Source organism: Lepisosteus oculatus, chromosome 7 (genome assembly GCF_040954835.1).
Source record: "Lepisosteus oculatus isolate fLepOcu1 chromosome 7, fLepOcu1.hap2, whole genome shotgun sequence".
NCBI classification, from domain to species: domain Eukaryota; kingdom Metazoa; phylum Chordata; class Actinopteri; order Semionotiformes; family Lepisosteidae; genus Lepisosteus; species Lepisosteus oculatus.
In genome coordinates, this window is record NC_090702.1 from 26,994,087 (window position 1) to 27,020,969 (window position 26,883).

The 26,883-nt window shown below is 36.1% G+C and overlaps 1 protein-coding gene across 13 annotated transcripts in view; it reads left to right on the forward strand.

Annotated features, from left to right (window-relative positions):
- eps8a (EGFR pathway substrate 8a, signaling adaptor) overlaps positions 1-26,883 on the forward strand; it is a 94,263-nt gene that overhangs the window by 35,691 nt on the left and 31,689 nt on the right. For 8 of the 13 annotated variants that reach the window (XM_015352973.2, XM_015352972.2, XM_015352976.2 and 5 more), the window contains 7 exons: positions 17,032-17,121; positions 17,670-17,749; positions 19,458-19,508; positions 21,183-21,250; positions 21,830-21,991; positions 22,842-22,991; positions 26,290-26,372. In XM_015352973.2, coding sequence (XP_015208459.1) covers positions 17,057-17,121; positions 17,670-17,749; positions 19,458-19,508; positions 21,183-21,250; positions 21,830-21,991; positions 22,842-22,991; positions 26,290-26,372 — 659 coding nt within the window. In that variant the 5' untranslated portion in view covers positions 17,032-17,056. Of the gene's footprint in view, positions 1-11,597; positions 11,618-17,031; positions 17,122-17,669; positions 17,750-19,457; positions 19,509-21,182; positions 21,251-21,829; positions 21,992-22,841; positions 22,992-26,289; positions 26,373-26,883 lie in introns of those variants that run through there. The other 5 variants (XM_015352977.2, XM_015352982.2, XM_006633651.3 and 2 more) reach the window with 2 other exon arrangements.

The window sequence follows — 26,883 nt, forward strand, 5'->3', positions numbered from 1 at the left end:
ACTAACTGACGTATAGATAGATAGATAAGGCTTTATTGATCCCGAAAAGAAATTGATGGTATAGTTTCTATACCTTTTTGTTTTCACTCTAAAGATCTAATCCTGTGTTGTATTGTATCTTAAGTAATTATGGTTTTGGTTATTTTAAGAAACAGAAGGGCTGAAAATACCTAACATGGATATCTTCAATTTAGAGCTTTATGTTTTCTGCATTATTGTCCTCTGTATTGTTACATTAAGGGTTTTAACATTTTCATTGAAAAATATTACAATATTTTTAAAATAAATAAGTGAAACAAACACATTTATACTCATCAATGTGCATCAGATAATATTTGCAATTGTCTTATGTAACTCCTGAGAAAAGTTACCTTAAATTGCTATTTAAGACATATTATTATAAATATATTATTTCAGTTTATTAAGATGTATTAAGTATTACGATGAATAGTCTTTATATGATCAACATAGTACAATTGTCAGAATTTTTAAAGAGTGATATTTTAACTTTACATGAACCTTAGTAGGTTGGTAAAATATAAATATCTCAGTAAAATAATAGTGTTACATTTATTGAATCTTGTTGAGAGGGTTTGTCAGTCTGTTGTTTTTATGAAACTGATTTCCTGTATAGGGAATCCTTAGGTTAAAATGGCCTCTCCTTGTTAGTGGATGCATTTTTAGAATAGGAAGATAGGTTTCCCATTCAATTTGTAGCATCCAGGTTTTTATATAGAGAGATTTAACTCTAGGGTGTATTCTGTGCAGGAGGCAGGTTAATCTCTCTTGTTAGTCTGTGTGGGTGTTACTGTATATAGGTTGATACTTGGTAGCAGTCTACAGTTCTCTGGTCAGGATGTAGGGTTTTGGGATGCCTTGTTTGTAATTTGTGTAATTTATGTTTTGTATGTTTATGTTGTGTGTTGTTCAGTTTGTGTTGTGTCTTTGTTAATACTGTAAATATTTGTTTAACCTAATGTGCTCATATTATTACTCTTTTCACCAAGCTATGACAGAGAACAAAGAACTCAGCTGCCTCTAATTATACCAGCCACTTGGGTATATTCTTGGTATTCTTTTTCCAATCTGGGGTTAGATTATTTATTTTAATTTTTGGTTAACCTGCTTGTTCTGTTTCTGGTATTCTCTATTTTCACAACTCCCTATTTGTAACAGTAACCATCTGAACAATATAGTTGTACACTATATAATTCATTAATGTTTTGTGCTTAAAACAAAATACTGTCTACATACAGTTCAAATATCACCTGAAATTGTTTAAAAAAATGTGGTATAATGCAAATAAGTCAGAAAAAAAGTGGTTTGTTATACACATGTACACCAAAACAACAACACAAAAACAAGTAATTTCTAAAGCTGAAGCAGTTCCAGATACCAAAACAATACTGGTTTTATATATAAAATAATAAAAATCACAATGGATGAATATTTTTCTTGAAGATAATTGAGAATGTATAGTCTAAAAATATTTTCCATAAAATATAGTTGTACATTTTAGTGTTTGCAGTGGGAAGATATTTTTATAAATTATTTGTTGCACATACTTTTCATTTCTATTGTGAATTCAGCAAATTTATGAATGCGGTGTATGAAGTCTCTATAAGGTAGCAAACACAGCACAGCTCAAGTGTTGTGTTGCTCAGACCTACTGTACATAGTTTAACCTCTTTTAAGCGTTTTACACTCTCATGCCCTGCTGGCAGTAAAGGACTTTGATCACCATGGTGATATTCAGCCAGTACCTTCAACCCAAACAGAGCTATCTTCTGGTGTGGTTCCAGCTGGACTGCAGCCAGCCAGGGTACAGAGGTCTGCAGCCATCCACAAGAAGTATGGGCCTAACCTCTCAAATTGATTGTCATGCCTTTTCTTTTGCCTGTCTCTTTGTTAATTGTTTATGCGTTAGGAAAGCATACTGCATCTTACACTTAACATGGGGTTTCAATATTCATGACCCATTTTTGTCTATATTTTCTGGTTTGAAGTGCAAGAGGTTGAGTTGTTCCTGAACAAATTAAGCAGGCATAAAATAAAAATGTTCTAGAACATTTTGGTTTGGCATTGGTGTCCAAGTGGCATAAAAACTATCAATACATTTTCACGGTTTACTATTACTTTTCAGATACGTTTTGTTGCCCTTGTTCATGAAGAAAGTTAAAGGCTTAGATCCGTAATAGTAAATATTCCAGTTGCTTGAGGTCTTGATCTGAATTTGTCTTTTTTACTTGATTCACAAAAAGATGGCAAGTGTCAGACACTAATTCTGCTTCTTCTCTTGCAAAATATTTATATATATATTTATATATTATATATAATACCTGCTCAGGTTTTTTCTTACTGATGAGTCTGTTTGCGTTTTACTTTATATAGCTTGTGTCAGTACATTTTTATTGAAAAATTAGGTTTATGGATATCTTTTTTTTTCACTCTCCTCGCTTATATTTAGTGACCAGTTCTGAGAAGGCGGTCTGACTTAGATAATCGAGGCTTGAATCTCTTGTGTAAGATTATTCACTGTCAGGTAAAAATGAAAAAAATATAATTCTTGGCAGTTGGTGAGATCATAAGTCATTGTCTGCTTCAAAGTGTTTTGATATAAAGTGAAATTTCATTATGGAAATATATTTTAGAGGAAGGCATTTTGAAAACACAAAATACATAAAAGATCAGTGTGACAAATAAGATAAAGTCCTAGTTTAAATACATAATATGAAAGTTTTAACTTCCATCATACAAATTATTTCTGAGTTTTTTGAAGTGTGTGGCAAATATTTGAAATTAAAATTGATTTTCAAAGACAGCTGCCTGAATGAGATGTGAGATATTGTCATGATTTAGTCTTCAGTGTTTCATATTCAGCATTGTTGTGAGCGGTGATGTTGGTCCAGAAAATCCCAAGAAATATAAAAATGTAGACATGTCGATCATGGACGTATGACAGGGCTCTTTAAAGAAGATTATTTCTAGGAGTTTTATGTCTCTTTTTTATTATTCAATTTAATTACCGGAAAATATGTAATAAATAATGCCCTTCAGACCATATTACATCAATGAGATGATTTTGTAAAAATAATTTTGTAAAACTTGGACTGTTGAAATGTGTTTGCATTTTGTGTCTGTAAACTAGAAAGTAATAATTGCTACTGTGTCTTTTCCATCCAAGATTAATCACTTGCATTATGGATAGCAGTGTCTTGTTGCTAAAGGTTAATTTCAGAAACAGCACCAGGCCTTTTCATTCCATTCGGAAGTAAATTGATTTTCTTAGTGATGTCAGATACCTCCTGTGTTGACCATTAATGAACTGTTGTGAAATGTGCACAGGTCAGTTCCTCCTTTATCAGGACTAATTACAGTGCCTTGATTAAAGTGGAGTTAGGGAATAAAGTCATGACTATATGGGACTTCATAAATCATTCACACTGGACACAGTTAAAGTAAGGTATGCCTTGGAAGTTAAATGAATGTTATAATTTAGTGGCTATATAGAGATTAAGGTCTATTATAAACTTATAGGCTTTACATCACATACTGTAGTATGAAGCTTCAAATCTGATTGTGATAATGGTGTATGGGAAACATAACATTGTCAGCAGCCATTTCACTCTGCAAAACACAACTGGCAACCCACTGAAGATAAGCAGGTGTGAGCCTGGTCAGTACCTGGATGGGAGACCTCCTGGGAAAAACTAAGGTTGCTGCTGGAAGAGGTGTTAGTGGGGCCAGCAGGTGATGATCACCCTGCGGTCCATGTGGGTCCTGCTGTCCCAGTATAGTGACTGGGACACTGTACTGTAAACAGGCGCCTTCCTTCAGATGAGACATACCTGTCCTGACTCTCTGTGGTCATTAAAAATCCCAGGGCGTTTCTCGAAAACAGTAGGGATGTAACCCTGTCCTGGACAAATTTCCTATTGGCCCTTACCAATCATGACCTTCTAATAATCCCCATCAGCTTCATCACTCAGCTCTCCTCCCCACTAACAGCTGATGTGTGGTGAGCGTTCTGGCACACTATGGCTGCAGTCGCATCATCCAGGTGGATGCTGCACATTGGTGGTGGTGGAGGGGAGTCCCCATTACCTGTAAAGCGCTTTGAGTGGAGTATCCAGAAAAGCGCTATACAGTGCCTTGCGAAAGTATTCGGCCCCCTTGAACTTTTCAACCTTTTGCCACATTTCAGGCTTCAAACATAAAGATATAAATTTTTTATTTTATGTGAAGAATCATCAACAAGTGGGACACAATTGTGAAGTGGAACGAAATCTATTGGATTTTTGAAACTTTTTTAACTAATAAAAAAATGAAAAGTGGGGCGTGCAAAATTATTCGGCCCCCTTGCGTTTATACTTTGTAGAGCCACCTTTTGCTGCGATTACAGCTGCAAGTCGCTTGGGGTATGTCTCTATCAGTTTTGCACATCGAGAGACTGAAATTCTTGCCCATTCTTCCTTGCAAAACAGCTCGAGCTCAGTGAGGTTGGATGGAGAGCGTTTGTGAACAGCAGTTTTCAGCTCTTTCCACAGATTCTCGATTGGATTCAGGTCTGGACTTTGACTTGGCCATTCAAACACCTGGATACGTTTATTTGTGAACCATTCTTTTGTAGATTTTGCTGTATGTTTGGGATCATTGTCTTGTTGGAAGATAAATCTCCGTCCCAGTTTCAGGTCTTTTGCAGACTCCAACAGGTTTTCATCCAGAATGGTCCTGTATTTGGCTGCATCCATCTTCCCCTCAATTTTAACCATCTTCCCTGTCCCTGCTGAAGAAAAGCAGGCCCAAACCATGATGCTGCCACCACCATGTTTGACAGTGGGGATGGTGTGTTGAGGGTGATGAGCTGTGTTGCTTTTACGCCAAACATATCGTTTTGCATTGTGGCCAAAAAGTTCGATTTTGGTTTCATCTGACCAGAGCACCTTCTTCCACATGTTTGGGGTGTCTCCCAGGTGGCTTGTGGCAAACTTTAGACGAGACTTTTTATGGATATCTTTGAGAAATGGCTTTCTTCTTGCCACTCTTCCATAAAGGCCAGATTTGTGCAGTGTAAGACTGATTGTTGTCCTATGTACAGACTCTCCCACCTCAGCTGTAGTTCTCTGCAGTTCATCCAGAGTGATCATGGGCCTCTTGGCTGCATCTCTGATCTGTCTTCTCCTTGTCTGAGCTGAAAGTTTAGAGGGACGGCCAGGTCTTGGTAGATTTGCAGTGGTCTGATACTCCTTCCATTTCAAGATGATCGCTTGCACAGTGCTCCTTGGGATGTTTGAAGCTTGGGAAATCTTTTTGTATCCAAATCGGGCTTTAAACTTCTCCACAACAGTATTACGGACCTGCCTGGTGTGTTCCTTGGTCTTCATGATGCTCTCTGCGCTTTCAACAGAACCTTGAGACTATCACAGAGCAGGTGCATTTATACAGAGACTTGATTACACACAGGTGGATTCTATTTATCACCATCAGTCATTTAGGACAACATTGGATCATTCAGAGATCCTCGCTGAACTTCTGGAGTGAGTTTGCTGCACTGAAAGTAAAGGGGCCGAATAATTTTGCACGCCCCACTTTTCATTTTTTTATTAGTTAAAAAAGTTTCAAAAATCCAATAGATTTCGTTCCACTTCACAATTGTGTCCCACTTGTTGGTGATTCTTCACATAAAATAAAAAATTTATATCTTTATGTTTGAAGCCTGAAATGTGACAAAAGGTTGAAAAGTTCAAGGGGGCCGAATACTTTCGCAAGGCACTGTATAAGTGTAAGCAATTATTAATTATTGCTTTCTCATTACTCTCATTACTTACTGTAGAAAATGCTGACCTAATGCATAACTATTTGAAGATTTAGTTCTGTCATTTATCTGTCATATCCTATAGTCTCTTTGTCCGTCTGCCTTTGACTGTCTTTGTTACTTACCTGTCAAAATATTTGATCATTTTATCAGTTTTGGTCGACAAAGGCTTAAGGGAGTTTGTAATTGAATTTTACAGTATTTAGCTAAGCCCTTTGAACTGGGATTCATCATTTTGATGTTTTCCAGTTAAAAACAGTACTATCTTTGATTATATTCTAAGCTTCTTTTGCAAGAGCACTGTTTACTTTGTGAATATGTTTCTCTTTTACATTTGAGGTAAAAAATTAATATAAATGCATGTAGATAATGATAAACAGAGTCTGAATAACAAAATGCAGGTGAAGCAGATTGTAATTCTCTTTTGTAATTGACAGTATTTTCAAAGCCAAGTGGGAAAACCTCAGACATGTTGTCATCAATTTAATGATTAAATGGAATATTTTTAATATTTAAATTTAAAATTCTACACATTAACATAGTTTTCTAACACATTTCCTCCTTTTGTCAATGAGAAATGTACACATATAATGTATATATAATACATTATAGGACATATTGAGGACATTCAGAAAACACTCATTATAAAAACACAAATGACCCATTATATAATAACATCACATGTAATATTATTTGTTTTCTAGATTTAATAATATTTGCATTTAGATTTAATATTAACCTGAATCCCAATGCAAGCATTCTTAAACTGACCACAATCATTACCTTTTAAAGGCTTTGTTTAAACAGGTTTTGTTTAAAAAGGTTTGTTTAAGCAGGTGTGGGGATAAAAAAGTTTCAAGCATGTGGTGATGAAAGAATGTCTAATAACTATCAGTATTATTTTGCATGTTCTGTTAAAACATTTGCTGTTCTTTTACAAAGAGTGAGAGAAACTATTGTATCTCTTCATATACAAGGACAGCGAGTCTTAGAATAGAACTGAAGGAAATGTTCGCAATAGCACTGTGCTGGATGCCTCCCTTTAAGACAGTCAGGAGTCTTAATTGAGTTCAGCCCTTCTCATTCTCAAGGCTGAACTCCTAATTTCTGTGCACACTATTATTGCATACTGTTCTTTCTGCATGTCTGCTAGTGTGAGGTTGCACGTTGGGGTGGGCAATGAGTTCCTTGAACTGCATCAGTGCAATACACTGCAATACCCCAGATCTCAAAGCAAACCACATGCCATCATTTTTGAGTGTTATGACTGCACCAGGGCAACTCTCAACTGTGCCCTAAGCAAATGAAGGTGATGTTTAGAAGATCTTCAAACCTTTTGCTGATTTCTTGGAGGCTGTGTGTAGATGTATTAATAACTAGTCATTAAGGTTTAGACTGAGGGAGACTGAGAGAGGGACGATAGAAAAATCTCAATTATATCAGTGAAAAACTCTGTATGTTGCTGTGACACAATTTGCACCACAGTGCAGCTTTTACCAAGAGCCATCATTTTCAAACACTTCCAGTAAATTTGCATAATGGCTTTGGAGGGGAAGCCTGAGCTCTTTGCTGATCAGGACAGTCATTTTAACAGGTTTGTATTATTATTTGTATTCACAGGTTTAATGAAATAAAAACTGTACCAAGACCATCTTTATATTAAAATAACTTATAGTTATTTTCTGGACACTCCACTCAAAGCGCTTTACAGGTAATGGGGACTCCCCTCCACCACCAATGTGCAGCCCCACCTGGATGATGCGACGGCAGCCATAGTGCACCAGAAAGCTCACCACACATCAGCTATCAGTGGGGAGGAGAGCAGAGTAATGAAGCCAATTCATAGATGGGGATTATTAGGAGGCCATGATTAGTAAAGGCCAATGAGAAATTTGGCCAGCATGCTGGGGTTACACCCGTACACATTTTGAGAAATGCCTTGGGATTTTTAATAACCACAGAGTCAGGACATTGGTTTCATGTCTCATATGAAGGACACTTCATTTTTACAATATAGTGTCTCCGTCACTATATTGGGGCATTAGGAGGGTGAGCGCCCCCTGCTGGCTCCACTAACACCTATTCCAGCAGCAACCTTAGTTTTTCCCATGAGATCTCCTATCCAGGTGCTGACCAGGCTCACACCTGCTTAGCTTCAGTGGGTTGCTAGTTGTGAGTTTACATGTTTACATCTATTAGCTATGGTTTTCTGAATTAAAAAGCTAAAGGAGGATTTGCGGATTCAGTGTGTATCTGGCAGTTTGACTTGTAGGCTGTAGCTGGCATTAAGAAAGTAATAAATAGCATTGGATGCTGGAAAGAGACAGCCCTGAAATTTGTTCTCAGTGTAAGAACATGGTTTTAAATTATGATTAGTCATTAGTTATGTCTACATTCTCATTGGAATCAACAGTTATGTTCGATATTAGAACACGTATAAGTAACAAGGGTAAAGACAACACCTTCGTACAAATGGTACAACAAGGATGTGTTTCAATGAAGCTGTTACATTACTGTAAAGATCTTCCTAATAAAACTCCTGTCTTATTGTGGTTTGGGGTAAGGACATACTGTAAGTGTCACAGAGCTAAATATTCTGAACTCTTTGGTGTCTTATTCATCCTTTCTCTATATCTTTATATCACAGAGTGGTCCTTAAAAATGTTAAAAACCAACAGGTTTCTCAGAATGATAAAGACAGCAACAAAAAATGAAGGACATGAGGCACTCCTGACTATCAGTTTAGGTTTATGCATCACAAGGGCCCAATGTGAGCTTTGTTGCCAAAAGTTTATATTTATACCTAAGTTCCAGGCGTTCTGTGGGAAAATGAGATAAATTGGCTATTTTGAGAGCGTGTAGTTTACTACTGCAATGATCTAAAAAAAAGCTATGCTAAAACTTTCTTGGGAACTTCATTGTGATTGGCTGTTAAAGCTGCTAAGGCAGACTTTTCACTGGAGTAAGAAACACACATCCCTGCAGCTAAGACAGCTGGCTGTGGGTTAAGGGCATCATTATAATGTTGTTGTGCAGCTACAAAAAAGGAAAAACAACAAAACCACTGTACACAGGTAATCTTGGAAATGGTATGAATTTGTTACCCTCGCATATCACTTTCCCACATTTTAATTGAACTGGCTTAGTGAGTGTGAAACAAAATATGTCAGTGGTCCTGTGAGGCAGTACTCTCTTTGGAGGTGATTATTGCTTGGCGATTCGTTCTGTTTTTTAGTCACTTGTGTTCATGCAGATGTGTGAACCGAGCTTTCAGGGATTACTGGACTAAGTATAACAAGAAGGCAATTGCATTTGGAGGTTCAAATGTTTGATGAGCATATTTGTCTTACATCTGAGCCATGTCCTTTTAGATTGTGTTATAAAAATCTGAAATCTTGAAACTTCTAGTGCAATCTATAATGTTTAAAAGTGATGCTGATGGGTCTACTGGCTTGCTAAAGGACATATGAAGCAACTTCTTAGAAATTGTAATAATCATTAACAATGTATAGAAAATAATGTACAGTTTCCTGTACCTATATTCTGATTATGTGCAATTGTTTGAATTGTAAAGCTAGTCAGATGCTTTTATAAAAACGTTTTATGTATCATAAACAGTAGTTGATGATGCTGTCTTGAGTAGACTTTAAAAAATGGTTTCTAAGGGACAGTTCTCCTCTCTCAGAATGCAGCAAAAACCAATCTCAACATCATATTGTCAGTGCAAATACAGCTTTAATGAAAAGTCCTTGAGGGAAACACAGAAGCATGTCTCGGAAATGTAATCATGGGACTGTACTGTACATATAGGGAAAGCTGCAGATCCTTTTGAAACCCAACTATCTTGCATTCCAACTTTAGCACTTGTAATTTAATTCAACTTGGAGATTCTAGAAATTCTTTTGAAATGGGCTATTGCTTCCAGAGTCTCTTCCAGAATTGAAGTTAGGACTCCCCTCGTGATTTCACTGGAATTTCAATCAGATTAGAATGAGATACAAATGCTTCTCAACCAGTAAATCTGATCAACCAGTTTTAACCTGTCGGAGGGTGTTATTGATCCCCTCTCTTTTTTCTCTGCTTTTTTGGGCGATATTATTTGTAGTATAAAAAAAGTCATCCTCATAAAAAAATCTGCTATTGAGTATTTTGACTTTTTTGCTGTTCCACGTTTCCTGTCTTCTTTGGTGTTTGCAGTAGGAATCCCCCAACAGGATGCACAACCTTCAAGACAGGTAGAAGTTAATATAGTTATTATAATACTGCTTCTAATGTTTGAAATAACAATCGCCAAATCTACAAAAAGCTTTATTTTTCTTCTAGAATGTGCCGTGTCTTGTCCTCATATTTTTGGAATACAGAATTTTTAATAAAATAAGGATGTGTTGGTGTATTGAAAAAGAATTTCGTAGCAAGTTCATATTTGTGAAATTTGTGTCTGTATCATTGCCATGTAGTATGTTCCTCTTCTTATTTTGTGAGCCATCATTTGTAGTGTTTTTAACCTGTGTGTATTCTGTGCGTGGAAGCGTTATCTTTCCATATCACAACTTACAGGCTTATCCTGCAGATTGTCACGCTTTGTCATTTCATACTCAGGAGGAAATAAAAAGGGCACATCAGGGAACAAATGTATGAATGTATTGTATAAGGCGTATCATGATCGCAGCATTACCTTTGTCAAGGATATTCTCATTGGACCTTAGAAGTTAAGCCAGACTGGGGCAGGTCAGTGTTACAGCTGGTGACTTCTAATGAAAATCAGGTTGCTGTTTTAAGTGCTGGTGCTGGACGACTTCGTTGCATTCTTCTCTCTGGACCAGAATGTTCAAACGAATGTCCTGGTATCATGGTATTTATACTCCAGTAGTCATGTTAATCCTTGTGTCCAGTATATAAATTCTGCTCAGGTTTTACATGCTCGGTCATACAATACATTTCCCACAATTCAATTTGTGAAGCAGTTTCTCGCTTCTCTACTTGATCTGCTGTGTAGTGGGGTTGCTGGTGCATAATAGCTGCCTTGCCTTGCATTCATCAAAGTTACACTTCAGTGGTGCATGAAGTCAGTCCCCTCCTATACGTAAAGTGCTTTGAGATCTGTTTAGAATAAAACCACAATATAAATACAATGAATAATTCAAATATTATAGCATGGGTGTCACGGCGGCACAGGTGTTAGTATTGCTCCCTCACAGAGCTGGGGAGCTGGTTTCAATATTGGGATGTTATCTGTATGGAGCCTTTGTTCTCCCTGTGTTCCCATGGATGACCTCCAGATGGTCTAGTTTCCTCCCACAGTCCAAAGACAAACTGGTAGTTTAATTGCCTTCCAGGAAAACCGGCCCTGGTGTGAGTGTGTGCTTGTCTGTGTCTGTGTTCCCTGTGATGGACTGGCATCCCATCCAGGAGATACAGAATACTCCTGTGTACCAGTGGTTGCCAGGATAGGTTCCAGCTCGCCCTTCAAAATGGACGATGGATAGATATTATAACATAATACTCCAAAAAGAGGAAAATATATGTATTGCATTTTCTAAAGTCTTACAGTATATTCTGTTTAGAGATTAGGTTAGGTTAGGTTTTGAATTTTTTTGTGTGCTGGCTTTCTTCATTTTGCTTTTACTGCGTATTGATTAGGATGGCACAGACTCCTCCTTGCCTCACTGTTAAAACTCCTTTGTACCTTTTACAGTACCATTTACTGGCGCCTGTGCTGAGAAACCCTGACCTTCTGAGTCTGACAATCAGCTGTAAACACAAGGATTGCCGCCTCAATACTGTCTTGCCAGCATGACACATGTAGGATGGAATTTAAAACTAAATATTTTTCTATTTCTGCCTCTCTTAAATTTATTTTTGATCTTGGACATGACCAGAATTTTGTGTGAACAAAGAAAAAGAAAAATACATTTTCCCAGTGAAGAGAAAAATATATTTTTTGCAGACTTTTGAGAACGCAGGGAATCAAGAGGCATGTTTGACTTGTTTTATTTGTGGTTTGAATTTAAGGTTAGCCAGTCTTACATGCATTAGTGGGGAGGTCTTTTTGAAAATGATCACAGTTTGGTGGGTTGATGCAAACCTGTGGCAGGTGAGGGTAAAGAAAAAGTGTGTTTGAGATGTTATATCTCTGAGTGTCCTAATTTCAAAACACATTTTTACACAGAGATAATGCTTGTAAATGTTTTGAAAGAAATTAAAGTCACTTTCAAACTGAGATGATGAATACACGCCTTCCTCCTTAACCATGTTTTTTTTACTGGTTTCACATATTCTCAGTGTCACGCCAAGCCTGGCATTAGAAGCATTCTCGAAAGCTTCTAGAACATTCTCAGGGGCCCAAAGCTTCAGATCATCTCCAAGGCATAAATCATTATTTACATACATTTTAATACGTAATGTCTGTCTAATCACTTTAATAACATCCCTATGTAGGAGAAAACTGTACAGTACTGTATTTTCTGTCACATTTCTATGTGGCATATTGACATTGATTTGCTCAGTGTATTAGCTATGCCCATGGCATATTTATGTTACAGAAGAGCTTTTTTCCATTATACATGTTTTCTGTTATCCGCAGACAGTTCAGGAACATGTCTCCTGTGAATAAGGAGAACTGGTGTAATGCCTTTCTCCTTAACTTAAGATCAGTCACAAAGAGAGCATGACGCTTGAAGTACAGTAAGCCAGTGGTAGCAAGCAGACCTTGAATGCTGATGTTCTCATGTACTGTAAATAATGTTGAACGAGATTTGTCCATTATAGGCCTCCGTGTGACGCTGAGACTGCAATTATAATATCTTGCAATCTGATCCAAATTAAAGAGGGCAGTAAAGACAGTTTTTTTTTACGGTTAGAACAATGATATGAAACACTGTACCCTTATTACAGTATTTAAAGAACAGGCAAAGTCAGATGCCACAGATGCCAAAGTCGTAAGCTTTTCACTATCTGTGTATTATAGCAGGTGGGAACACTGAAGCAATACAATGTTAAATACATCTACTGCTATGTGTGACAAAGCAAGGACGATAAGTCACAAACAAATCATGGCATGTTCTTTGCATATTGAGGCATAGTATCTACAGGTTTGCAGAGCATAACCAAAATTAAAGAGGAATTTGGAAACTCTGAACTTTAAAACCAGTAAGATAGACTTGTTCAAAACACTTTGGTTTTCTGTGCCTGTAGCCTTGATTTGTTTTGGCTAGCAGCTGTTTTGTAGATAAAGTTTTGATTAAGTGTTCTCATGAGAGTACTGCATTTCTAAGAGATTAAACCTACAGTCCTATAGTATGCAAGTTAAGTGTCTGGTATCTACAAACAGTTCTTTTTTCTGCTGTGCATAATTTCTTTTAAAGGAATTTGATTTTTTTCCCAGTCTTCAACCAAAGTGGTAAAGTGAGTTTGTAGATTTAAGAGATAAATTTTAAGAACGTATAATAAGGTGAATCCTTTGCCTTACACAATCTAAATGAACTTAATGCAGTATACAAATAAATTATTAACATTATCTGTGTCTTTGTTGAGACATAGTGTAGAAAGTTATTGTCCTGCAGTATATCTCCTTATAAAAGAATCACTTCTTTCAGATTACATGGTATAGAAGTCACATTAATTCCACATTTGAAGATGGGTAACTGCAGATAGACAAACAATACACCTGAAATAATTGCTTATTATCCAGAGTTATGATCTTTAAACTCCGTTCATACTGTAGATCTAATATTTAAGGACTGAATTAGTATGACTGTTGTCAAGCCACCAAACCCAGTTATTTCCCTGTAGATTTCACTGGCAATCAGCTGATACCTTGCACACATTTTGCTTCGTTATCAGTCAGCCTCAGGAATGATCTAAGCCCACCTGTTACCTGATTATGTGTGACTTGTGTTCCTCTGACTTGGATAGAAGTTGGCCACCAATAAACAATAAATAAGAAGACTACAACAATAATTAAGAAGATTTCACAAGATAGGACACAATTATAATTACAACAATACAACAATAACAATAGAGGAGACCTAGGAAGGTGGTATTAAGAAGAGCAGAGGGGTGAAGAATGGAACCAGTTAAGTAAAGGCTTTTCTGAAGAAGGTTTTGAGTCTAGATTTGAAGGAGTTTAGAGAAGGTGACTCTCTAATATCCTTTGGCAAAGAGTTCCAGAGCTTGGGGGCATAGCAGGGGAAGGCTCTGTCGCCCATACAATGTAGACGGGCTTGGGGGACAGTAAGGAGGGCAGAATTTGAAGAGCGGAGGTTGCGAGGTGGGGAGTAGGGCGATAATAGTTCAGACAGGTATTGAGGTGTCAAGCCATGCAAAGCCTTATAGGTGAGCATGAGGATTTTAAAGTCTACGCGGAATTTGACCGGAAGCCAGTGCAAGGACTCCAGGATAGGAGTAATGTGAACACTTGCACTAGACCTGGTCAGGATTCTGGCTGCTGAATTTTGGACATACTGCAGCTGTGGTGATGGATCAGTAAAACTTAACAGTTCTACTTTTGTAAAACTCGTTTAAGAGATGCTAAAAGCAGGATTATTACATGTGTAATCATAGCCGGCCCAGGGACGCCAAATATGTAATGTTGCCATAGCCAAAATGTAAATGTAGTGGCTCTCTGAAGGCACCAGTTCTGTAGGGTTTGGGCATTTACTGGGACAATTATTAATTGTAACAGTAAATCACAAAATTGATTCTTTTGATGGCTTTAGAATCCAACCATGCGACATAACTCAAACAACGCACACACACAGGTACTAATACACGAGGATACATTTATTAATACATAAAATATGCATATAAACCTAACAGATCTTATCGAGAGGGTTATCAGAATACAAAAGGTATATATTCAGTCAGTTACGAAGTGTTACACATATCAAGAGGACATACGTTCAGTATATCATTCATTTAGACCGTTTCATAAATGAACTTGGTTATAACTTCTACATTAGATACTCAAAACAAGTACATAACTCTTAGGAATTAAATTGATATCAACTGGTTGGGATAACAATTGAATTCTCGAGCTGTAATGCATTGAAGTTGAATACTCATCCAATCTCTGGGGATTCAGATCTCCGACAGGCACAAAGAAACAGTTGCAGGCTTGTTGCTGTCCAATCCGTGCTCTTTGGCTCGGTGCCAGGGTGTGCTGTGCGGCTTGCGACGGTGCCCTGCTGATGCTCACTGACCGGCTAGTTAGTGTTGGCTTTAACTAGCAAAGTTTGTGCACAGGAGAAAAGATGACTGTCCCAGCAAGTCAGGAAGAGGACCGGTTCGTTCCTGATGAAGAGCTAGTTCTGAATAGTGATTCAGCTGTCCACAGTTCCGACCTGTTCACGAGGCCTGCTGCTGGTGCTAACCTCGGGTGGATCCTCTGGTTACTCTCTGGCAACCTCCGCTCTAGACTCTTAGAACAAAGGAACGTTCTGGCACTCGGACACACTGGCCGTTCCGTGGTTGTCCGGGCTGAGTCTCAGGATGGTCAGGAGGCGCTCTGCGAGAATGTCCTGCCCTTGGGAGCCTTCTGCTCCTGGGCCGTCCTGCCCTGGAATACTCCTTTGAATTCCGTTTAGAAAAGTCCACTGAATTCTCCTGAATCCCTTCTGAAACTTACTGAATCTCTCAGGCTCTCTGTGATGCCTGTTTTTACCTGGAGGAACTTCAGCTCGTTGATTGGCTGAAAGTTCCATGGGCATCAGAGTCCCACGTGGGTTACTCGGCCCTACCAGTCCCTGATTGGTTGATCAAGGTGAGATATGAGTCATTTACTCCTGACACTTAGGAATGCAGTCCAGATGTCCATCTGGCACTCCCTAGACAGATAGGCGCCAATGGATGACCATTGATCATGATAGCCAGGCTTAGCTAAGTGCATCCCCCTTTGGGAGCTGTCCTTTATCAAAGGAACCTTAAATCAGCCTGCATGAATAGTTTCTCTGTGGCTGCACCACAGAGATAAACAGAGAGATGAGGCCTAATTTGGGAAAGCTCAGAAACACTTAATTCTTTCTTATTAATAAGCCTTGCCGCTACACATTAATTTGATGTGATATGTGCTTGTGTTATTAAACATTTTCTCAGATGTGTGATATGCATTACCTTCTTCCTGTAAGCACTTTGTGCCTTGCAGGGAAATATGAAATAAAAACTGTCTTGTGCTCTCAAGAATGGACTGATTTATCTGAATTCTCATTTTTGTTAGTCACTAAAATATTTAAAGTGGTAAAAAATCTATTTTACCCACCTGTGCTTCATTCCACTTCCACTTAAGATTGAAGTATTTAATTTCTAACAATGAGGTTCACAAAGTAATTATACCTTACATGTCCTCGATTTTATTTTTTTGTTCCTGGTATTGCATTATACAGTACTTCCTTCTGGAGTTCTGTGTTGTTCCAAAAGCATAATAATATGCTTTATTTGAAAAGCCCAGTGAATCATGTTCCAAAGTTCATCTTCAGGTTATTAACAATCCCTTACTCACTACTCTTTTGACAAATAAATATTTTCTGTCCATACTTCTTGTTTACTTCCACTTTAATTACTATTCTGCCAAAAGTATTGTGCAATAATGTGGAATGTTCCAGTCTGTCTTTACCTTGTCCTTTATACACTTGGCATCTACATACCATTAAGAACCTTTATGTGTTCTTATTATTTGAATGACCTATATAGTACTTTGTAACTTTTTCCAATACAAATCATTTGTCATGTTTTTTGTCTTGTGTGGTAGGTGTCAGGCTTTCTAGCTCAACAGAATTTTTTGGAATTCTTTGTCATTGTTTTGATATTTTTACTGAATTACTTTACTTTTGTCTGTGTAGTAGTGAGCTGAGTACTGAATACTGAGCAGAATACATTTATTCCCTGTACCATAGAGGTACTAGAGATCAATCACAATATTGCTTAATATCAATCAAAATATCTGAAGTATCTCAATACAGTGATTTCTTTTTCTAACACTTTTCTTACGTGTATTTGGTATTTATACAGTATGTAGGTATTCTGAGCCTTAATATGAGAACTCAGTAAAAACTGTCATTTTGTATGGGTTAAAAAGTTGTTAGGCTTTTAATGTAGTGTGGTAACTACAGTGCAGTTTACTCTCTACTTCTGTCACATAGTTATTGGATGAGATTAACACTATGTTGGAAATACTTAATCTTATTTTAAAAAGAAATGATCCATGTTTGTGTATATTGCAGGTGAAGTCTTTTGCAGAAGTTCAGAATGAATGGATACTCTTCTCCAAGCTACCCATCTGGAGGGTTTGGCTCTTACTCATCCCAGCTGAAGTGAGTACATGCAATACCTGTCTGAAATAATCTGAGAAACTTGCACATACAGTAACTCATGTTGCATTAAAGCCAATTCATTTCTTTATAGGAATTTTCACTGAGTGGAGATCCTACTGTCTCAGTAAGCAGTGCAATTTAGAAATACTGTCTGATTTAAATATTTTAGGAAATAATTAAAAATAATAATTGATAATTCAAGTAAACACAGTCAGTATTATTAAATATTTTATAGTGTCTAATTTTTCCAACTTTTGTGTATTTACTACTACATTTCAAGGGAAAGATGTCTCTCTGTAATACCTCTTAAGAAAGCATTATGAATTGGATATTTTTTGAAAGATATGTGAGAGTAGCAGAAGAGGAAGAACCTAAGAAATATAAAAAAGGTCAAATTTCAGCCACCTCTCTAAACATGGAACATGAACTACATGCGTGTTAATTTAAGTGCCTGCAGAAACAATACAAATTGTGATTAACGTGATCGGTATAAGAGGTATCATTGGTGCCATTATTCTCTCCCTTCACATGCTTATTTTCTTTAACAGTGGATGCAGTTCAGAGCCACCAGTGCACCCAGGGATCGACCAGAGCTCTTCCTCCAAAACAAATGCAAAAGCCTTGTATGGTAGGTACATAGCTTGAATCAGGGATGCTTTCTTACACAACAGAAAATTGTGAAATCTTTGGCATTGTTTTGTTATTTTTATTTAATCTGTGACTTTGGAAGGTTTTGTGGAAGTTTTTATAACGTCCTGACTTTACAAGAATAGTGAGTATTGCTGTTAGAATGTACAGTACATATGCAGTAGGTCCTCTATATTTTACATTGACAAAAAGTATCAACTACATACTGTATACAGTACTGTGATTTCACTTTGACGTAATCCAATTACAAAGTTCTGTAAAAAACAACATACTCTTCTGATTTTACAGGCAGACATCAGCTACAAGAGCTGGCAACAAATAAGTATTCTTGAACTTACTAGAATACAACCCTAACATGCTAAAACAGTTCTTGTTTGATACCTAGAACCCCACTATATACCTATGCTTGTATGCCAGAATCATAATCGATATTACCCAGCGTACTGTATTTAATTAGCATGTGGTAATTTACAGGTATTTGACACTTGGAATGTATATGTTTTTAACCAAGATCAGTTTCTTGTCAATGATTGAGCACTACATTACAAATTGAAATTCTGAATATTGTAATGTGATAATGTGAAGTTAGGTGTATATTAAGTATTGTAATTGGGTAGAAGTGCAAATTCTTGAATTTGTGGGGAAAATTGGGAGACACAAATAACAACCTATTGTATGTGATATGAGGAAATGTGGTACTTGGTGTCTGGCAAACTATTTTGGAATTTAATACAATGTTATTTTGACCTTCTTAGGATCTCAATTAGTATAATCTTGTTATTTTTATAATACAAGGCCGTAGAACATTTGCATAGAGTTCACTGATGTTCATTGTAAGGTTTATGCTGCACAATCTGATTAGAGTTGCCACCTCTGCAAGGTTACCTGAGATAAGATTTTCTCATTTTCAGACATTTATCACTGGCACTGTATTTTAGAAATGTAAATGAAATGTCTGTCATTTAAATTGGATAAATGTTTTTGCAGGTTTTATTTTATGTGTTTTCACAATAGGGTCCATTTCCTTAAGATTTCATTGTCTGCTGCTAAATGTTATTTTCCAGCAGGAAAATAAGAAATATGAAGAACTAATTGAGTGGTATGTGGCGTGACACTGAACAGATTATTGTCAAGTCAGAGTGCTTCAGAACTGACAGACTTTGTTCTATCAATGAAAGCTGAATGAGATCTTTGGATCAATTAGCTGCTAACACCAAATCTACTGGAGTATATTGGTAAATGGCCTCCTCTCTTGAAACCTTTCTTATGCTCTGATGATCAGAATATTCTGAAGCAAATTGGTTTGACATGATATGTAGGGAGAAAATAAAGTCATATTTGTGTTGGAAAAAATAAGAAAGTGATCAATCAGTTTTATTCTTATATAGCACCTTTCAATCCAGAGCATTCTCAAGGCACTTTACATAAATTATACATGTAACAAAGTACAGTAAATACAAGATACTATGAAACCATGTATTAATGTGAAATTACATGGAATAGATAGTACAATAAAGAACACTGAAAAAAGTTTTAAGTTCAGGATTTTAAAAACATCCATATCAAAACATAATCCAGTCCTTTACAGTATTAGAATTTCATCATGATTATAGAAAAATGGAATCCTTTACCTAAATGAAGTTACAGTTCCACCTACAGTAGGTTTTTGTCTCCTTTATTGTGCACAGGGATGGATGGATTGTACTTCCTCAGATCATCTTCCAAACATAAAAAGAAAGGTAGACACAAACAAACAATAGCTGGTTTGGTGATTGTACTGTTGGGAGTAGTTCCCCAAACCTTTGCAAAACCAAAAATGCTGAAAGCCGAGTTGTTGATCATGTTAATAATTTTTTACAGCTGTCTGTGTGATTATTGGCAAGGGACAGAACAAAGCAAAAAGGCATATTACATATTGGGAACATCCATTATCTTACTCTGGTTATATGAAAATAAAATACATTTTATAAAAAAAAGACACTTAAAGAATATTTTTTGGTTTTGCAGAACTGACATATTTATATTCTCTTGTAGATAGCCCTGCTTATTTTTTTTAATCTGTGATCCTTTCCAAGTTAAAGTACTGAAGCTGTTTCTAAATATTTCAATCCTTATTTAATTTTCCAGTACTTTTAAAGATGATGTGTATAAGGACTTTAACATCTTGACATTTTTATTGAGGGATTCTCATTGTTTCTTATTATCTTCTCTTAACAACTGAGCATGACTCCCTTAAATCTTGGTTACATTGGTAATGGTTTCAAAACACAGTGTTTTCATTACGTATAAGATATTAGGCTATCTTATATTAAATAAGTGATGGTTTGCTGTGCTTTTCTGGTATCCCAACATGATGTGTCTAATGCATGTTTACACTGTACCTTGGACTGTGATACTTTTTTTCTAGAGTTACAGTTTTTAACAGTAGTGCAATATGGTGCATCATCTTTATAGAACCTGCTTACATGCCTGTAGACCCATTTTGTTTTGCTTAAATATAGTGCTTAAATATAGTGCTTAATAATAGATAATGAGTACAAGTCCTATTTTTTCATCTGATGTGTGTTATTTTAGATACAGTACATGTGTTTTAATGTTTAGTGAAAAACAAACCATAAGCAAAGCATCTGATTGCGTTTTGAACAAATAATAAATAAATGAATTATTGTTTATTCATTTATTTTTAAGCTCTTTTAGTTCTCTAGTTTAGTACTACAATGTGTTGTACAGCACTTGTATTAAAAAAGGTCAGGAAAAGCTCTGTTCATTTCTGATGGGCTTATCTTGAAGTGATAATGGACATGTGAGGTGAAAATCTAGGTTGTTTGTTTTTCTGATTTTCTGTGTTTATTGCATTGCTGTTTAAAGATCCAACCACTAAAAGTTCTAATGAGGTCTGAAAAGGTTTAACATTATTGTAAGATTGGGAAAAGACCTCACTCAGGGCGTCATATTCTTGTTCTTATAGTAATAATACTGCTGAAAATATTACCTTGACAAAGATACTCCACCTGTGTGAAAGTTGTATTTTTGTATTAATACTGTATGTGTACTTTTGTGCACAACAAATTACAGTTCATTCCTCAACTATGTACTGAAGGTTCTCAAGGTGGGATTCACCAGAATTCTCAGTTTCAGTATCTTAAAAAACGATTGATTTCCTGCTTCTGTAGCCTTTTCTGGCTGAAGCCCTGTCAGTCAAATATGCAAAAGAAAAAGAGTATTATTTCATTTGTCTTTTTACTGTTCAGTACAGACTTGATTAAAACAGAAACATAAAATATAATTTCCAATATTTGTCTCCATTGCTCTTATTTGGAAATGTTCTTGATAAAGAGTCAGAAATTAAAGTTAGGAAATTGAGATTTTTTACTTTCTTCTAAACTTGTCAATTATGTGACTCTTTTGCACAGAGCAAAGGAAGAATTATGCGAAAAACAGTATTAACAGCATGACTGATACATCGCAGTACCATGTGGAGGTAAGGATGTGTACAATAGTTGTGGATTGATACTACATGTACTGTATACAGTGGTCTGACTTTCTTTTCTTTACTTCTTTGCCATTTCTGCATCTCTCAGTGCATATTATCAGGGCCACAACAGATATTATCAGGATTTATAATACTATAGAAATCTTATATTCCAAAACATGATTATCTTGATTTCTATAGCTTTCTTCATGATAATTCCAAACATAATTGAGCTGAGAATCTCTACATGGCTGGACAATAAAATGAGTCAATTAGCGATCTGGTGTTTCACCATTTGTGACCAAAATTATATAACTGCTGCTTAATACCACCATCTTTGTCTGGATCTTTTAGTTCATTTTACAAGCTTTTTAATTAATATTTGCCTTCAGATTTTAATGGTAGATAAAATTATTTATCCTCTCCCCCTAAGCATTTTTCAACAATGTTCAAAAGAAGTCTAAAAAAAGTGGCTTATGTTTTGTGATTTTGGCCGTTTATTCTTATTAAACTTCTTGTGGAAAGATCTTATGGAGGGCACAAAAACAGAGGTTTTCTCATGTTTGCTTGTTTTTTCACTGCATCTAGCACTTAACAACATTTGTCATGGACCGCAAGGAAGCTATGATAACCATTGAGGATGGCATCCGGAAACTCAAACTTCTAGATGCCAAAGGCAAGGTTTGGACCCAGGACATGCTTCTGCAAGTGGATGATAAAACAGTCAGTCTGATAGATGGGGAAACCAAAGTAAGAATACAGATTTGAACTTCTTTTGTTGTCAGATCTTAAACTTTCGAGATTTAGCACAAGCAGAAATGAAACTTAAAAACGACGTAATCGTGACTAGCTATCACTTGTTTTCAGTAGCACACTATTATAACATTGAGAAATGCCTTTGTAGTCAAGTATGAGTATTATTTTTGTAAGGACTGAACATCTAATTATTTAATAAATAATGTGGCAATATTGAAATGACAAAATGTGTATTTTTTCTAATTTGAACAGTGCAATTGAGATACCAAGTGAAATGCATTAAAATTAGATTAATTAGATCAATGCCTCCACTATTATGCCTGCTCCAGATATGATCTAATGGACGTTTATGTGGAAAACTTTACATATACATTTACATATACTTACATATATGGAGGCTGTGCTCAGGGTATGTGAGATCTGTGACCACTATCAATTAGATTCTGTTATTTTGTTTCCTTTCATTATTTTCAAAAAGCATTTTATACAGTTATATTTAGAATGGGTGGCACAGTGCTGCAGGAGTTAGCACTCCGGGGGCTCTAGTTTTCTTACTGTGAGGTTAATCAGCTTCTGAGAAAATTGGCCCTGATATGAGTGTTTGCATATTTGTATCTGTGTGTCTGCCCTGTGATGGACTGGGGTTCCATCCAAGGTATATTCCATCTTGCTCCCCTTGTGACCCTGTAATGGATAAAGTGGTACAAAAATGGATGGATGGCTATTGAGAATTAAATGGCCTGATTTGTGAGAGCACTCACATGTTAGCATGAAGCTCAAATGCCAGTAACTGGAGAGCCTTTGAGAGTGAGTTGTGCTGTCAATATTTTCCTGTTGATTTCAGAATGAATTGGAAAATTTTCCCCTGAGCACTATTCAGCATTGCCAGGCAGTGATGAATGCATGCAGCTACGATTCAATCTTAGCTTTGGTTTGTAAAGAAACAGGACAAGGAAAACCAGACCTACATCTCTTTCAATGCGACGATGTCAAGGTGGGTCTCATAAGGATGTTCTCAGACTTCTTTGTGCTAATGAAGAATTTTCTGCTTGTTTGTTTTGTTTTCAATTGGAAATGTTTGTTGAAGAACACTTTAATCTTTATTAGACTTTATTTTCTTTTCACTTTATTGAATTAAGTCTTCTGTTGTTTTAATCTATTCATTTCCATTAGGGTAGAAGTTACCTTTCTCATGAATGCAGGCTGTGTGAAATGAACAAGCTAGTTTGTTTCCTGGAACCTCTTCATCTACATCAATGTGCTAACAAATATTAATGTTAACAGGTTGTTGACAGTAATTTACATTTAATAGATGGTACATGTGATACTAATATTAGGGTTTGATTTGTGCTATTATTGTGATGTACTGTCATGTAGACGTGTCACAAATGTATTCAGTTTTGAACACACTGTATATAAATATATTATTACAATATGAAATTATTGGTGAATCACATCAAATAGTATTGCTCAATTTGTTCAGGTCCTAGCACATTAAGATAAAATATTTTTTATTGCTTAAAAAGCATTATGAAAGCAACAGTAATTTACATTTTAATAAATTAAAAAAAGAGAAAAGCTCAAGTTATAGGTCTGTATCCTAAGATTATATTGGTCTGATATGGAATACACAGTAATGGGTACACGATGAACTGAAAATAGTCAGTAGATCCACATAATTTTTCAGTGGAATGCTCTTTTATTATATTTTATTCTCTCACAGATTTTTTAAATATGTAGAATGTTGTCTTTGGTCTCTGCAAAATTAATCCTGGAAATTCACAAATATTGACTGTTTATAAGGGCACTGGATACATTTTTATAGTTTCTTAACATGTCATTGAAAATTAATCAAGGAGCCTGTTTTGTGTTTAACTGTAAATACAGTGTTTACTCTTATTTATTATTTACTATTTATTACTTATTATTACTGTTATTTATTATTTACAGTATTACTAGTGTTAATAGCATTTACAGAATGCTTGTCTTGAGGACAACGTTGTTACAAACCTGCCTTCTTCGTAACTGGCCAACGATAACCCCTTTTTGGATCTCTGCTCTATAAGTACTGTCTCCCTCCTCCAGTAATGTGGTTCACACTAGTTTATTAAGGGTAATAAAATGTTAATCAATACTTGACAGGGGTATTTCATCATGGGTTCTGCTGATTGCTGTAGATTTGCATTGATAGAGTACGTACCAGCACCCTGTCTTTTAAATTAATTTACTAGAAAACCTAGATGTCACTTGCTAGAATGCTTGAACGTTCAATGAAAATAGATTTCAAAGTATAGATTCAAATATATAGATATACACAGCTTAAAAAACAATATTTATTACACTTAATGAATTAGTGAATTACTCTGTTAAAGATGGATGGTGCTATTACTTCTGTCTGCAGCTGTAGATCCCTTTTGACTTTCATTAATTGCTGTATGTGTGGTTTCGACTAATGTCCTATTGTAGCAAATTGTGAAGGGTGAGGTTCTCAAGAAAATAGAAAACAGAGCAGAAAATGAAATAGTTCAAATAGTCACCTCAGATGTCAAAACTACACCCGAATGGTAGGTGTAATTTTAGGAACATTAGTTATTTATTCTCTGGGACAGCTCTGGCAAAAGAATAACAAATTGTGGAGACATTCAAGGACCAACAAATATTTATTAACAATAAAACAAAGCTAAACAACACAAAATGTTACACACATACTGTACAGTTGTGTGCAAAAGTGTAGGCACCCCACATGTTTGGTAAAAGGAAATGTCTCAGTGAATTAAGTGAAAAGAAGTTGGCACAACCTCTATATGGTATCAGGATCACATCTTTCTGCAAATTGTAATGCACAAATTATTATTTATTTACAGTTCCGAAGATATTCAAAATACTAAAACAGGAAATATGACACATCAAATATTTCTTAGGTCTAGGTTCACAGTATATGCTGTGCAAGAGGCTGCCACACAACCCCAAAGCATAACAGATCCCCCCCCCAACTCCTTGCTTAGCGTTTGACAGAGTGTTCTTTTCTTAAAATTCTTCATCCATTTTTCTCTAAATGTACAGTATCTTCTGTGGTTGTGGCCAAAAGTTTGATTTTTACTTCATCAGTACACAGAGCTTTGTTCTGCGGGTCCTTTGCAGTGATCTGTGGGTTCTGCTTTGTGGAGCCGACCAGTTTTCTAGCAGTTCTCAGATTATTCTGGGTCTAAAAGATCTTCCCTTGACTTCAACGGTTCCCTTTGACTTCTATTTCTTATTGATGTTTCTGACACATTAAATTGACGCTGGAAAAGTTTAGAGACCTTTTTAAAGCCTTCCCCTGGTCTGTAAGAGTAAATTATCTTTATTTTGAAGTCATCAAACAGCTACTTAGGAAGGCTCATGGTTGTTGGAAGTAGGCAGAAAACAATCACAACCTGAGAAGGGTAGGAGGGTCAGGGGATTTGTTGTTTAACTTTGGTTGATTAATTAGAGGCCTAACGCGTCAATCAAGTTTTGGGGCTTTTGAAAAACACAAATTAAAAAAGTGGTAATGAATCAACTGTTTTAAAATAAATTGAAAATTTGCATTAAAAGTTGCATAAAAGATATTGGGTCTAACTTTGTACCATGTAGAGGTTGTGTTACCTTCTCTAGTTTAACCAGGGATGCCTAAACATTTGGACACAACTATAACTTTTAATGTTACACAATGTTTAAAACAAGGTTTATGAGTTGAAATGCTGTATGTATGCTGAAAACCTTATTTCAAATCTAATAAATGACATCCCAGAATCATAGCTATATTTACTGGGGGTTTTTGGTAGCTTTATGATTAATTGTTTTCTGACTGAAAAAAAGCCAAATATATCTTTCAAGTAAAAAAAGAAAGAGTTTAAGGAAGGTTAGGGTGGCAGCGTAGGGCTGTGGTTAAGTCAGTCATATATACAGTATGTCAAATACAGGACGTGTGGGAACTGAATAATGAGATATTTTTTTAGATGCCTTGAGGGAACTTAATTTTTTTTCTTTTGTTGTTTTTTTAAAATAATACATATCAGTTTCAGTTTTATTTAAGTTAATTTTCATGTAATTATTTTTTCTTTTTTATGTAACTGAGCCTTATGTACCTGATGGCATAAGACCTGACATCATATCTCATTAGGTTGCTGGTAGTCAGACAAAAGCCTAAGAAACTTAAAACGTTATTGCCAAATGTATGAAATATTCACACTTTAAGGGCTACAAAGCCTTTTCTTGCTGCTAAGCATTGTTATCTTTTTGCTAAAGAAGCACTACTTGTTTTCTTCAAGGCGAACCTGATCCAAGCTGATATCGAAAGTGCCATCAGTGATAGCAAGGGAGGGAAACAGAAGAAGCGTCCAGACACTCTGAGGTATACTGTACCACAGGTTCTTGCTTTTGACTTAACCAGCCCTTTTTTTAAAATCAGTTTTCAATATCTAATCATATTCCCCTTTCTGTTGGCCTGTCAGTGACTGCTTACACACTTGTTTCAATTTTTGTTTGCCTTTTGATTCTAATATTTGAAAGACACAAGGATATGTTTGTATAGGAGAACAACTGTTAGTGTAACATTGGAACCCTGCTGGCAGGAGGCATCTCTGTTGTACAGAAGGGATTTCCCAGTAGATTTTACCCTGGCACGGCAGCAAAGTCGGTACTGTCAGCCAGACAATTTGTTTTTTATTGATGGAACGAATGTGCTTTGATTGTTTGTTTGTGAAATTTGGCTGTTTAAAATCAAGGATGAGTTCATAATATCATCTGTCTTATTGTAAAAAAAAGTAGATGAGAGAAGTAGGCACTACCTTTAAGAAAGGATATGATGAATTATATCCCTTAATGTTATCATGCATTTCAAGTGTTTTCTGAGGATCATATGA